General features: G+C 34.5%; 1 protein-coding gene across 1 annotated transcript in view; it reads left to right on the forward strand.

Annotated features, from left to right (window-relative positions):
• Positions 1–10,175, forward strand: part of LOC149794824 (exocyst complex component 4-like) — a 76,810-nt gene extending 66,635 nt beyond the window's left edge. Inside the window, exons 13-15 of the mRNA XM_089964481.1 lie at positions 2,151–2,246; positions 5,553–5,664; positions 7,554–10,175. Of these exons, the coding sequence (XP_089820607.1) occupies positions 2,151–2,246; positions 5,553–5,664; positions 7,554–7,721 (376 nt within the window). The 3' untranslated portion in view covers positions 7,722–10,175. The remainder of the gene's footprint in view (positions 1–2,150; positions 2,247–5,552; positions 5,665–7,553) is intronic.
• The last annotated feature ends 4,187 nt before the right edge of the window (positions 10,176–14,362 follow it).

Here is a 14,362-nt window from a genome sequence, read left to right on the forward strand (position 1 = left end):
AATAATGTACCTTGTATATTGATATTTGCATATGTGCAGTAATGTACCTTGTATATTGATATTTGCATATATGTGCAATAATGTACCTTGTATATTGATATTTGCATATATGTGCAATAATGTACCTTGTATATTGATATTTGCATATATGTGCAATAATGTACATCAATATGATAGACTCATAAGGATTGATGTGAATCCTGAATGGAGCCATACAGATGTGGATACTTGTGATGGCATCCATCTTCTTCTTTTTCTTCAGAAATAACAAAAACATTATTTTAAGATTTTAAAGTACATACAAATTCCCGTTCATAGTTTTTGTATGCCTTTAGAAATTATGAAGCCTGGATATTAAGTACTTCCCACCATGATCTTGGTGCTTTCCAGTAAGTCCATATAATCACAAAAATGAAGTCCTGCTACAGTGAGCTTGGTACACTCCAAAAAGTCCAAACAGCCATCCAAAGTCCATTTGCTGTCCTTTATTTCCCAATTACATATTAGCTCTGGCTTATATTGGTAATTGATTTTTGAAAGTTTTTTTTTTTTTAAACCCATGTTTTAAATTTTACTGCCTATATTTCCCCTTCTGTTTGTTATTTTTTTTTTTTTAACAAAGAGGGTCTCATCAGAGAAATGTTAATGTACTATGTATAAATAAGGCATTATTATTATTCCAGTTAGTCTGTGTATCTGACATCAATACTTACATAAGGATTTATGCTTAGCTCAGGATATTGTATACTTTTGCCAGCCGGGTTATGTAAATTAAAAAGTAGCCACCATGAATAGTAACCTCAGGATATTGTATAATTTTGCCAGCTGGTATATATCAATTTAAAAGCAGCTGTCATGAGAAGTAACCTTTTGAGGACTTTATATGTGTTATCTTTATTTGATACCTTTAACAGAGTTTTAACTTCTTTAATTTTTAAATTTCACCATGTTGTCGTTCATGTACCACATGCTAACATTTCTCAGAAAGGGTTTATCTTCCTAAAGTTTTCACAAAGGGTTTGTCTTCCTAAAGTTTTCACAAAGGGTTTATCTTCCTAAAGTTTTCACAAAGGGTTTATCTTCCTAAAGTTTTCACAAAGGGTTTATCTTCCTAAAGTTTTCACAAAGGGTTTATCTTCCTAAAGTTTTCACAAAGGGTTTGTCTTCCTAAAGTTTTCACAAAGGGTTTATCTTCCTAAAGTTTTCACAAAGGGTTTATCTTCCTAAAGTTTTCACAAAGGGTTTGTCTTCCTAAAGTTTTCACAAAGGGTTTATCTTCCAAAAGTTTTCACAAAGAGTTTATCTTCCAAAAGTTTTCACAAAGGGTTTATATTCCTAAAGTTTTCAGTAATTCTTAATTTTACATGTATCCATTTAATTGGCACCTTACACTCATTTTTGTGCCATGGTGTCGTTAAATGCTAATACATAAGTACTGGTGCATGAGAAGTAATGTGTTATGACTCGATGGTCATAAACTAAGTAACAGAAGAAGCAAAACCAACAAGATTTGTAAAATTGAACAGATAATTTAATTATCAAAGTTAACGTGGAAGGAACAAATAATTTAATTATCAAAGTTAATGTGGGAGGAACATACGGTATTATGAAGTGAATCCAAAAGTTATCCTGAAAAAAAGTTCTGTTAAAGTTCAAAACTGTCAACACATACATAAGCACCTATTTATAGATCCTATGCAATTTTACATTCTTTAATATCTTAAAATAGACCCTTTGCACTTATGAAGTCCAGCTGTTGATAATCACTTCAATTTACAACCATAAATAAAAATTAGAAAAATCAGACAAAAATCATGTAATAGTTGCAAAAATGTAGATATATTTAATGATTGAACTAACTATTCAAAGTTAGATCTTTGTGAGGTATTTTGTACATTCATGTTGATTTGTTTTAAGTTTTGCATTTAGCTCATTGTCTAAAAGTATTGACTACAGGCTATGTTACTTGATATGTTGATACATTATGAGAAGTACTATACCATTCAAGTAAAATTAGGTCACTTTCACCTATATTTCATGCTGCATTGATTTGTGTAACGTGTTGTAACTAGCCCAGTTGATCTACTTAATTTCCAGAGTCCAGCAATACAGCCATTGTTGGTTTTTAACATTGCATTGTATATTTACAGGTATATATTTGAAAGCCTTGGTTTCCTGGTTTCTTCCATTTTAGTGAACAGTATGCAGTATATAAAAAAGATAAATGAAAATGGAATCAAAAAGATGTAAGTACAAAGATTAGGTACATGCTGTAAATACTTATTAGTTGGGTCCAACTGCAGACAAAATAGACCCTGATTTGTTTTCAGATTATGCACTGGCAGGTCAGGATCTGTGTTGTTTTGTTCTACAGATTACTGCAAACTACATAGACCCAGACCTATTGGTATGGCCTGCACTGGCAGATCTGGGTCTATAAAGTTTGTAGTTAGACCCATCTTATGGGCAAGTATATATGGAATAGTAATTTTCATCAGTTCTCTAGTCATCGTCTTTAGTTCATTGTACAGTAATTGTTGAATCTGTTGATGTTTTATTTTTCAAAATAGTTCTATATCTACTTATTACTATGAATTAGGGAAATTTATTAAGAAGTATCAGGGTTGGGCCTGAGTTTGAAAACAAACAAAAAATTGCATCTGATTTTTGGCAGAATTATGAGCCACTTGACATTGTATTGTTTTTGTATATATTTTTTTTGTGCCATAGTCATATCAGCTTTGTTTTCACAAAGAATTGGCTTAAGATTAAATAGCACCACTCTCCATTTTTACAGAGGTCAGTGACTTTAATATAAAAGAATATATGGTTTAAAAAAATTAATACAGGTATGTTTGTACATTTATATGTGTAGATATAATCACAAAGGGCGTTATTTTATGTGAGTATGTATGGTCTTGCACTTGCTCAGCTGTTAATTCGTAAATAAATGATTTTGACATTTTTTGTAGACACTTGGTACACAGGCAGATTTTTAAGGTGGCGATCAATAGGCCAACATGGGGCATGAAAGTTTTGGAGTTCAGCATCATTAGAGATTATGTTGATTCAAAACAAAGGGGGTCTTATTCTTATGGGCATTGTCATGGTGTTGAAAGTTAATGTCATTTTCCTTTTCTCTGTGTAATTTTGACAAAATGAAATTTGGTCACATACCTTATCAGGGGTCTTACTTTCAAGGTCTAAGGTGATAGGTCATTAGTTTATCTGTCACTTTTTTCCACCTACTTTAACTCGATCTGTTTAAGATAAATGGTTGAAGCTTGGTATACTTATGAATTGTCAGCTTTTTAGGTGTCTTACCAGCAGGAACAAGGTCACAAGTCATTACTTGTTTGGTGTTGTTGTTTTCTTTCTGCTTTATATCATAAAAGCTTTTTGGTGTACAGCAATGTAAATTTAAGCATCATAGTTAGATGATGTCTCTTGTCTCAGAGTCAAGATTTTTATATTCAAAATCAAGGTAACTGATAGATTTTGTTCACATTTTTTTTTCTAAATGCCTTTAGACAGGATCATGAAACTTGGTTACTTTACATATCTGCCCAGTCCTTTACAGTTCTCTCTTAAAGGTCATTGTCAGATTTCATTATTGTGAATTTTTATGACCTCAACATGGTAGCCTCGGGACAAAGAATTCATTAAATTCAGCATACTTAGACAACATCCTTCAGAAATACTTGGTTAGTTCAGTTTGTTTAATGATATGCTCAACCTTTGTCTCATTCAGAATTTTAGGTGCACAGTAAATGTGGACAAGTAAATTCTTGTTTCTTCCCAACATTTCATGCATTTGGATATAAAGGTCTTCACCTCTATGAACCTAATCTGTCATCCTATATGAACCTAGTCTGTCATCCTGTATGAACCTAGTCATCCTATATGAACCTTGTCTGTCATCCTGTATGAACCTAGTCATCCTATATGAACCTAGTCTGTCATCCTGTATGAACCTAGTCATCCTATATGAACCTAGTCTGTCATCCTGTATGAACCTAGTCTGTCATCCTGTATGAACCTAGTCATCCTATATGAACCTAGTCTGTCATCCTATATGAACCTAGTCTGTCATCCTGTATGAACCTAGTCATCCTATATGAACCAAGTCTGTCATCCTGTATGAACCTAGTCATCCTATATGAACCTAGTCTGTCATCCTGTATGAACCTAGTCATCCTATATGAACCTAGTTTGTCATCCTGTATGAACCTAGTCATCTTATGTGTACCAAGTCTGTCATCCTTCCAAACACATAGACTGCATTGTCCAGCATCATTGAAATAAGGTGGAATGAAGTAAACATGACTATGCCTATTGTTATGGGACGACCTTCTTTGGTGTTCTGAACATGACATAAGCATTCAATTACGACATTCTGGACAGGCTGAATGTTTTGGTCAATTCTTTGGCAAGGAGGGGATAGCTACTGCACAGAGTGGTCCCTTCATGTCATCTTCCATCACTGTGCAACCTGTGTAGTCAACTGATGGTCAGTGGTCGACCTGTTTGTGTTAAGGTGGAACAACAAGCTGCCCACCTTTGTCTCCCCATTTCTATATTTAAATGTGGAGCTGTCTACTCCCTTTGAATCAACTGGGAGGGACTTTGGGCCTATGCCTTCCCTCCATCAGTTCTGATTCTGAAGTTAATCCATAAAATGAGTGGTACAGATTGCAAAATAAACCTGTCTTCTGTCCTGCTGAATCATCTATCCTACAAGACATGCAGCTATCATACAAGACATGCTTCCTGATTCAAGAAGAGCAAGTAAGCTTCATGCTGTGTCCACAGATCCTAACTACCAACTGTTTTGTTCTGATGGTTTAGTTGTTTTAATGGCCCAATCAGGTTTCATGGCTAATTACAGGCCTCCATCTACTGGCAACCAGAAAATAAATTTATGGCTGTTTTTACTTGATCGATACTTACAGAGATGCAATGCTACAGGACCTTGTTGAGGTTGTCCAAATTTATCTTAAGTGAAAATAGTTTCTTCACCAGCATTCCACATTTATTGAGTTATATCCAAGTGCTTTTTTTGTCTTTGGTTTCAATGGCATTGCTTTACCAAGGATTATTTTAACCAAGTTAGGCATCCAGATTTGTAATGATGAAACATTGAAGTAGTTTAATTTCTAGCTATCCACAATATCATTTAGAAGAATTATGTTCCCTGATAACATGTCCTCTTTATGTTTGTGTCTGCAGCATTACTTTATGATGGGCCCTGTGTTCATTGGAATTATATTTCCAGTTTTCCAATCCTTATCAAGAGGAGTTATGTCCCCTTAATTACTTTTTCCACCCAGGTTTCACCAGCACAAATTCCTGTTACAAGCCCAGCCAAGAAAATGACAGTTTGACTCGGTTACTGATAGTTCTAGTTATCATAAATGTTGCCATTTCATTCTTCTTCCCAGGAAAGCATGTTTTAATGTATACAGGCTTAGATAAAGTGATTTACAAGACATTTTTACAGACTTATCGATCTGAAAATGCATCTCAAAATATGTAATTAAATAATTTTTTAGGTGCCGAAACATTTTTGCCATTCAGCAGAATTTGACAAACATTACAATGTCAAGAGAGTCAGATCTGGACCATGCTAGACAGTATTACGAACTTCTGTACATAAATCCTGATGTAAGTAACAGTGTAGTATTTCTCAGTTAATAAGGAACCCGGAAACTTTGTAAAGAGTTTATGTACACACACACGCACGCACGCACGCATGCACGCACACACACACACACACACACACACACACACACAAAAAAACATGCAAAAAAAGAACATTGCAGAACAAGAACAGATTTTAGCTTGCAACGCTAGTTACAAATTTGTTTTCCACTGTTTGTGGTCAGTGTTAGCCAAATATATTAATTAAACCCTGACAAACGTAATTCCTTGCTGGATCCCGTGCAGACATAACATGATCCCAGAATTTAATAGCTCTTGCTGGATATTTTTTCATGAATCTTTGCAATTTAAGCTTTTCTGTTCCACTCACATGACAGCCATTGTTTTTATTCTTGTTATCAATGATTGTGCAGACCAGCAACAAGCTTATTGGCATGAATCTATTAGATTTGTTCATTTTTAATTCCCACCATGCTTGAAGTAGAGTACACCTAGATCTAGTTTCACATAGTACTATTTGCAGTGTTTGCTTTTAAAGTACAAGTCACACAGGTCATGAAGGCATTCAGCACCAACTATTTCAGTAATGGGTGTCATTCTTTTACATTTACCCAGTTTAATAGGATCCTTGACAAGAACCACATTATGAAATGGATAGTGGTATACTGAAGGACTTATTAGAAGGGAATTGGTATATTGAGGGGCTTTAGAAGAGGGACTGGTATATTGACTCGCTTTATAAGAGGGACTGGTGTATTGACTGACTTTATAAAAGGGACTGGTATATTGAGGGGCTTTATAAGAGGGACTGATATATTGAGGGGCTTTATAAGAGGGACTGTTATATTGACTGGCTTTATAAGAGGGACTGGTAAATTGACTGGCTTTATAAGAAGGACTGGTATATTGAGGGACTTTATAAGAGGGACTGCTATATTGATGGGCTTTATAAGAGGGACTGGTATACAGACAAGGTTTATAAGAGGGACTGATATATTAAAGGGGCTTTGTAAAAGGGACTGGTATATTGAGGGGCTTTATAAAAGGGACTGGTATATTGAGAGGCTTTATAAGAGGGACTGCTATATTGATGGGCTTTATAAGAGGGACTGGTATACAGACAAGGTTTATAAGAGGGACTGATATATTAAAGGGGCTTTGTAAAAGGGACTGGTATATTGAGGAGCTTTATAAAAGGGACTGGTATACTGAGATGCTTTATAAGAGGGACTGGTATATTGTGGAGCTTTATAAGAGGGACTTGTATATTGGCTGGCTTTATTAGAAGAACTGGTATATTGAGGGGCTTTATAAGAGAGGCTGGTATACTGAGGGACTTTTTGAGAGGGACTGGTATATTGAGGGACTTTATAAGAGGGACTGCTATATTGATGGGCTTTATAAGAGTGACTGGTATATGGACAAGGTTTATAAGAGGGTCTGATATATTAAGGGGCTTTGTAAATATTTAGTGGCTGTATAATAGGGACTGGTATATTGAGGGGCTTTTTAAGAGGGACTGGTAAATTGAGGGGAATTTTAGGAGAGACTGGTATATTGATGGACTTTTTAAGAAAGACTGGTATAATGAGGGGCTTTATAATGGGGAAGTGGTATATTGAGGAGCTTTATAAGAGGGACTGGTATATTGAGGGGCTTTATGGTGATAGATTAGTGTACATGGTTAGATTCAGTATGCAGTCAAAATTGTTTCAAACCACCTAGTATGTGAACACAGTCTTTTTTATAAAACAGATATTATATTAGATTGACATTACTGATATATCTTAAAACATGTCTAACAATTTGGTCTTCCTGTCTCTCACCTCTTTTAGCAGCATGTAATATTGATAAATATATTTTTTTGTGAAAAATTGTTTGTATAATTTCAGGATATTCTCACATCAATTGCTGAGAAGGGACCACAGTTTACAGAGAATGAGTATGCACAACTTCTGCTGCTACATCATCGTAGTCATGGCGACTCGACCCAGTTAGACCAAAGAATGCAGAGGCTGAATGAGGTCATTGATAAATGGCAGGATGAGGCTAGGAGTTAAATGAGCATAATTACCTGGCATTTCTCTTGTCTTCAAGGAACTAGTTGAGCTGATATATTTATATGCTAAGAGATGATTTAGCTATACTGACCTTAAGTGTGACCAAGTCTCCCAGAAAAAAGTCTGCTACCTAAATTACCATATTTATTTTAGTTTAGGTCCCTTTTCAGCCAGTTTCTACTTTGAGAGTGCCTGTATTAAGTTCATTTTTCAAAGGTTCAGTTCACCAACCTTAGAGGGTTTCAGCTTTAAGTGTTCAGTGCTGTCACATTAGGAATGTTATTTGGTATTCAGTGCTGTCACATTAAGAATGTCATTTGATATTACTGTCACATTAAGAATGTCAGTTGGTATCGCTGTCACATTAAGAATGTCATTTGATATTCAGAGATGTCACATAAGACTACGGTATTCAGTATTGTCACATTAAGAATACCATTTGGTATTGATGTCACATTAAGAATGTCATTTGATATTCAGAGATGTCGCATAAGACTCATACAGTATTCAGTATTGTCACATTAAGAATGTCATTTGGTATTGCTGTCACATTAAGAATGTCATTTGATATTCAGAGATATTGATATTCTGTGCTGTCACATTATGATTATCTTTGATGATTAAATTTTATTCAAATGGTTACAGCACAAGTGCTTAGTAAGGAATGTTGATGTCAAAAGTATAGTTCATAAGTAATTTTTCAGAAATTACTATAATATATTGTCACATCTGGATTTCTCTGTTAGAGTATCCATCATTTTTTGACAACGGATACACTTCCTTAAACTATACACTGTTTATGAAGTTAACAGTAATTTCAGTGACTGTGTAATGGAATTTGCTTGTAAAAATACTTTTGAAGACTTGATTTAGTCTTTTATTACATATAGTATGATGTTCTGTAATTATATGATTCTTGGATTACTCATTTCTTGCATTTTCTATATAAAATCTCTCCAGTTTACATTATAAGTTCTATCTCTCTTTATTTTATGGAGTTTACTGAGTTTGTATTTTGTTGTTTATGCATAACTTTCATGGTATAAGTGTTTAAATACAAAAAGGTTTGTTACAGTGATATACATTGATGCTATCTCTTGCAATTACTAGTACATTGCTAATATATTTCTGTCAGTATTTGATAAAAATTATTCCTGTATACTTTTTTTCTTGTTTGCTAGCAATTAGTATTATTCACACTCAACATAATGTCGTTGTTTGATTTCAGTGGGTTCATTCATTGAGCAATTTCAGATTTTATTTGGGGCCCCCAGTGGCCGAGTGGTCTAAAGCCCTCACCATTCTGGATCACTGCCATCTCACCTCTGTCTGCGTGGGTTCGAGTCCAAGGCTTGGCTAGTGTGGGTATGTGGGAAAGCCTGCCAGTAGCTTCTCATGGGTTGGTGGTTCTTCCCTGGGTTTTCCAGGGTTCTTTCTCTACCAGTTATACTGGCCACCATGTATAGCCTATCTTGTGCTGAAAAATGGCGTTAAACCCTAGAACAACAACAACAACAGATTTTATTGAAGTTCTATATTGCCCACCTGAAATTTTTTTTCATATTTTGTAACATGTATATTATCTTTATGATATAGATTCCTTGTGGAGGCAAGGAGCTGTGCTTCTGAGCGCTTTCATTAGAAATACTGGTGGTAACGATACTAAACTGTGTTTTCTGTTGATGGCTGTGTTCAGTGGCAGTTCTTGTCCAGGGAGAGTCACACTATGTTCAGGCAATAGATCCCTCCTGTTTTATTTAAAAATGAGTAAGTGCCTGAGGACATCATGGAGGATCTCACTGGATCCTGAAGTGTGCATAACTGCACCTGCCCATAATACTTGATATAGAAGGGTGTGGCAGTAATTGGAAGAAAGAATGAAAAGCATATTAGAAAATGAGAAATTTGGTTATAAGTAGGAAGTGGTCACATTTTGAGGGTTAACTGCTGTAAAGGTGTTTCCAAACAGTGCCATTAACAATATTGACAGTTACAATGCCAAACAGTGTGCCTTCCATCGAATGGGGATGTTAAATGGCAGTCCCCTGAAAAACTATCCAACTGATGAACACTTTAGCATCGTACCCGCCAATAATGCTAATGGGAGTATATTGGGAAATAAAGGTTCTTGCTCCCACAGGGATTCAGGTAATAAAATGAGCCAGGATGCCTGGGTAGATTTTGTTTTGTAACTCTTGCCATTATCTTAAATATTGGTCACAGATTTTCTTTTAAGGTCTAACTATTAAGGATTCTTTAAGTTTGTATGAAAACAGCAGAGCACAAATATCGCTTTTTTGAATAATCAGAACTCATCTGTTGATGTTGATGTATTTTTATTCATGTGCAATACATGAATGATCATTGTTAGGTTTATTCTTGTAACACGCTTTCATTATAATGGAATTGTTTACAAATTATTATTTATGAACAAAAATAAAGAAAAGTAATTAGTGATGTCTTATTTTCTTTCAGTTTAAATTTATTGTTTTCAAACTATTAATAATTATGATGAAATATATACTAAACTTCACCAGCTGTTTTTTCTTGACTGTTTATTGATGATTTCCAGACTGTTATGACACTGTGGTCACAAACTTAGTAACAGAAAGAAGCAAAACCAAAAAGTTTTGTTAACTAAACAAATAATTTAATTATCAAAATTATATGTGAAAATGTGAGCAACTTATAGAATTATGAAGTGAATCCAAAATAATCCTCACAAAGTTCTTTGAAAGCCCAAATAAATGAAAAGTTCTGTATGAATTTAAAACTGGAAATGTGCGGGTACTCCATTAATCATAACATTGTTAAGATTCAGGGAGTACAGACCTCCTTTGACTTGTTCAAGACAGTTCCAGAATAAAATTATAGTCCAAATAATGAGCACTTTCTACTTCCATGGTACAGTCCAAACAAATGATTTTGCTCTTGAATAATATCAGTAAGTACAACATAAAATATATCTGCAGACTTAAAACAGGAACACAAGAAATGAGAATGACTCCAAAATCAGAATGAATCTGATTGCTCATTTCTCATATACACCTTCTATTGCTCCTAAATTTCACAATATACCCCACAATATACTCCATGTGACAGATCTTGCTACTCATTTTGCCTCGAATGTACTATTCGTGTGACCCAGTACAACCAATGGAAAGTTAATGAAATCTTCTAGAAACATTGAACTCCTATCAGTCAATGAAAAATTAATAGTTGTTAAAACACAAAAGTAAATATCTGTTTATAGATGCTGTGTAATTTTTGCACTCAACAGTCTCGGGTCACATAGACAAAATCTAAAAAAAGATATTCTGTACAATTTCCAACCATGAATACAAATTTCAAGTGGAATCTGTCAGAATCTTTTTAATAGGTCTAGCTTGGTGACATATTTTGCATTTCCAGTTCTGTCAATACAGTCATTAATTCTTGGAATTGGAAATGAGTATGTTTTGATGACACAGATTGCTTTTCTGTAGTCGGTGCACATACAGAAAGAATTATCTGGTTTCAGCAAGAAAATGCACAGCGAACACTAGTTACTTTTGCTTGGTTGAAAAAAGTCATTCTCCAGTAAAATATTCAACTTTATTTTTCAAACATTCCTGCTTCAGAGGACTTGTCCTGTATGGATGCTGTTTTACAGTCTTGGAATCTACTATTTCAACATTATGGTGGACTTTTTGTTCAAGTTGGAACATCTGGGAACAAGTGCTCATATTCACATATTGACTGCTGTAACTCTTTCTTTAATATTTCAGAATTTTGAAGACTGGTTGAATCAAAATCACCACAATCTGGTTGTACGTCATCATTTAAATTTTCACTGTGTGGGACAGGAACAGCTAAATTTATTGAATTATTTACAGAGCTATCTCAATCAACCTGCTCCTTTAACATATTGATATGGCAGAATTGTTTCTGTTTCCACCTTCCAGGAGTGTTAAGTTATTTACATTCTTTTTAGCAGTATAGGGACCATAACACCATGCCTGAAGAGGACTTTGAGGTATGGGCAAGAGAGCTAGAACTTTATCACTAGGTTGAAAAGTTCTTTTCTTTGTAGTACTGCCATACCTTAATTTCATTTGTGATTGGGTAGACTGAAGATTATTTCTTGCCATTTCACAAGCTTTAGATGGGACATAATCAAGCAAATTAATCTCGGATTCTTCTGTTGAAAGTTTTTCTGTCAACAACTGCAATGGTCCACGAACATTGTGTCCAAATATTAGTTTAAAAGAATTAAATCTAAGAGAGTCTTGAACCAGCTCCCTAACAGGGAACAACAATAAATGAACACCTTCATCTGAATCTTTTCTGGTGTCAGAGCAATATGACCTTATATTCTTTAAAGTCAGATGAAATCTTTTCAAAGCCCCCATGCATTCAGGGTGATATGCAGAGGATTTGAACTGTTGAACACCTAATTCATACATTGTTGGAAGATCCCTGATATGAAATTAGAACCTTGTTCAGATCGGACAGACTTAGGAAGGCCAAAAAAGTGTTAAGAACTTTATTAGGGCTTTGACTATAGTTTTGGTCTTAATAGTCCATAAAAGAATTGGCTTTGAAAATCTTGTTGACATACACATTATCATTAACAAATATTGTTTGCCTGACTTGGAACCTCAACAACCTACCTTCATTCTACTAAATGGTTCATGAATTGCTGGAATGAGTTGTAAATGAACTTTAGGTATCTTTTGTTTAGGTTTTACTACCATTTGACAAGCGTGATATCATTCTTAATTTTTGGCCAATAAAAATTATGTAAGATTTTGTGGTTGATTTTATTGACTCCTAAATGACCAACAAAGGGTGTTTCTTGGGCTTGATTAACAATTTACTATCGAAATGACTTGGGCACCACACTTTTAAATTGATAGCTCACTAAGCATTTGTCACTTCATGTAGTCTCCATTTTGTCATTTAAAAAAAATAGCAAGCTGATACCGTAACAGAATCAGCTTCACTAATAGCCCACTGAAATGGGAAATCTCAGGCTCTTTTTCCTGTTTGATGACAAGTGATTATTGTTTGTCACCCTGATTAGAAATAGGAGAATGAGTACTTGAAAGGGGATCACAAAGATCAATATCTTTTGACTATAAGTAACTGGAGCAAAAGTGACATCGTCAAAAACCAAACCAACATGTTTGTCAGCCAAAGGAATTATTTCCTGATAATATTCATTTTCAAGAGCTCTTTTTGCCATGCCTCTAGTAACTGCACAATCGGGGTAAAAATCAGGGATTTCATTTTCAAAAGGATCAAGTTTTTTTCATCCAAACAAGACTTGTCAGTTACAAGTTGATTAACAATGACCTGATCTCCAACTAAGTCACTGCCTTGCAATAAACACCCACAATGGGCAAAGAATTCACAACACCAATAGTTACTGGTCCTGAAACTAAGTCTGATGTTAAATTAACATTATGAAGAGTAATTTGGATAAAACCACACTCTACTCCCTGAAAAAGATCACTATCAGAAGAAGACTTCTCAGACAAAGGCAAATTACCTGATACTAAAAGACTCTGAGAAGATTTTGTGTCCATTAATAGTTTAATAGGGTTAGGATTGGTCAAATCACCAATAAGTGATATAAAAGTCTTCAACATGAATGGTTCATAATTCTCCATAATAGAGTCAGAGTGGGGTTTGTTTGACTATACAAATTTATTGTTTATAATACATGACCATGACCATAACCTATGAGCATTTGGAACTGCTCTGTCCTTAATATGTTGCTATTTTTTAAAAACTTAAAGCACTCAGAAAAAATGTGCCCTATTTTCTTGCAATAAGTGCACATAGGAAGAGATAAGGATTTCTGATCAGTCTTATCAGACATTGGAGTCTTATTACTTATACCAGACTGAAATTTTTAAATACTCACTTGAGACTGGTTCCCAACCAACCATCTGCTGAGAGGAAAACTTATTGACAAATGAAACTTTGTGAACCAAAGAATATTCATCAAATGTAACAGCAACACTTTCTAAAGTATCTATCATGTGTTCAAGATAAATTCTGACATCACTATGGATGCATTTCTTGAATTCTCCAGCCAATATGAGTTGTCATTTTGTTATAATCTTTATTAATCTGTTTATAATAGTTGTTCTTTTTCCCATGCAAACACAACATGGGTTTGGTAATTTTTTTTTGGCAATTCTGAAACCTCTGTTGATATGTGTCAGGTACCAACACTTCAAGATACATTCCTTGGCCAAACCATAATCAGCACTTCATGAGCTTTGCCAATAAGTACACACTGTAATAACAAAGTCCAGTGCTCTCTTGGCCATTTTAAATTCTCTGCTATATTTTGAAATGTGAAAAATATTGATCTATGTCTTACTAATTTAATATGTTTTGTAACATTAAAAGGCTTACTAATTTAATATGTTTTGTAACATTAAAAGGCTTACTAATTTAATATGTTTTGTAACATTAAAAGGCTTACTAATTTAACATGTTTTGTAACATTAAAAGCTGAACTTTCATGAGTGGAGTGCTTTCTGCTTGCCAGTACTATTTCTTTATCTTTTAATTGCATCTGCATCTCTCTTTCTTCTCTTGTACTTGCAATATCATTTGCCTTTCTTTTTCTTCTCTTTGCTGCA

This window comes from Sinohyriopsis cumingii, chromosome 7 (assembly GCF_028554795.1).
Source record: "Sinohyriopsis cumingii isolate HCF-2022 chromosome 7, ASM2855479v2, whole genome shotgun sequence".
Taxonomy (NCBI): domain Eukaryota; kingdom Metazoa; phylum Mollusca; class Bivalvia; order Unionida; family Unionidae; genus Sinohyriopsis; species Sinohyriopsis cumingii.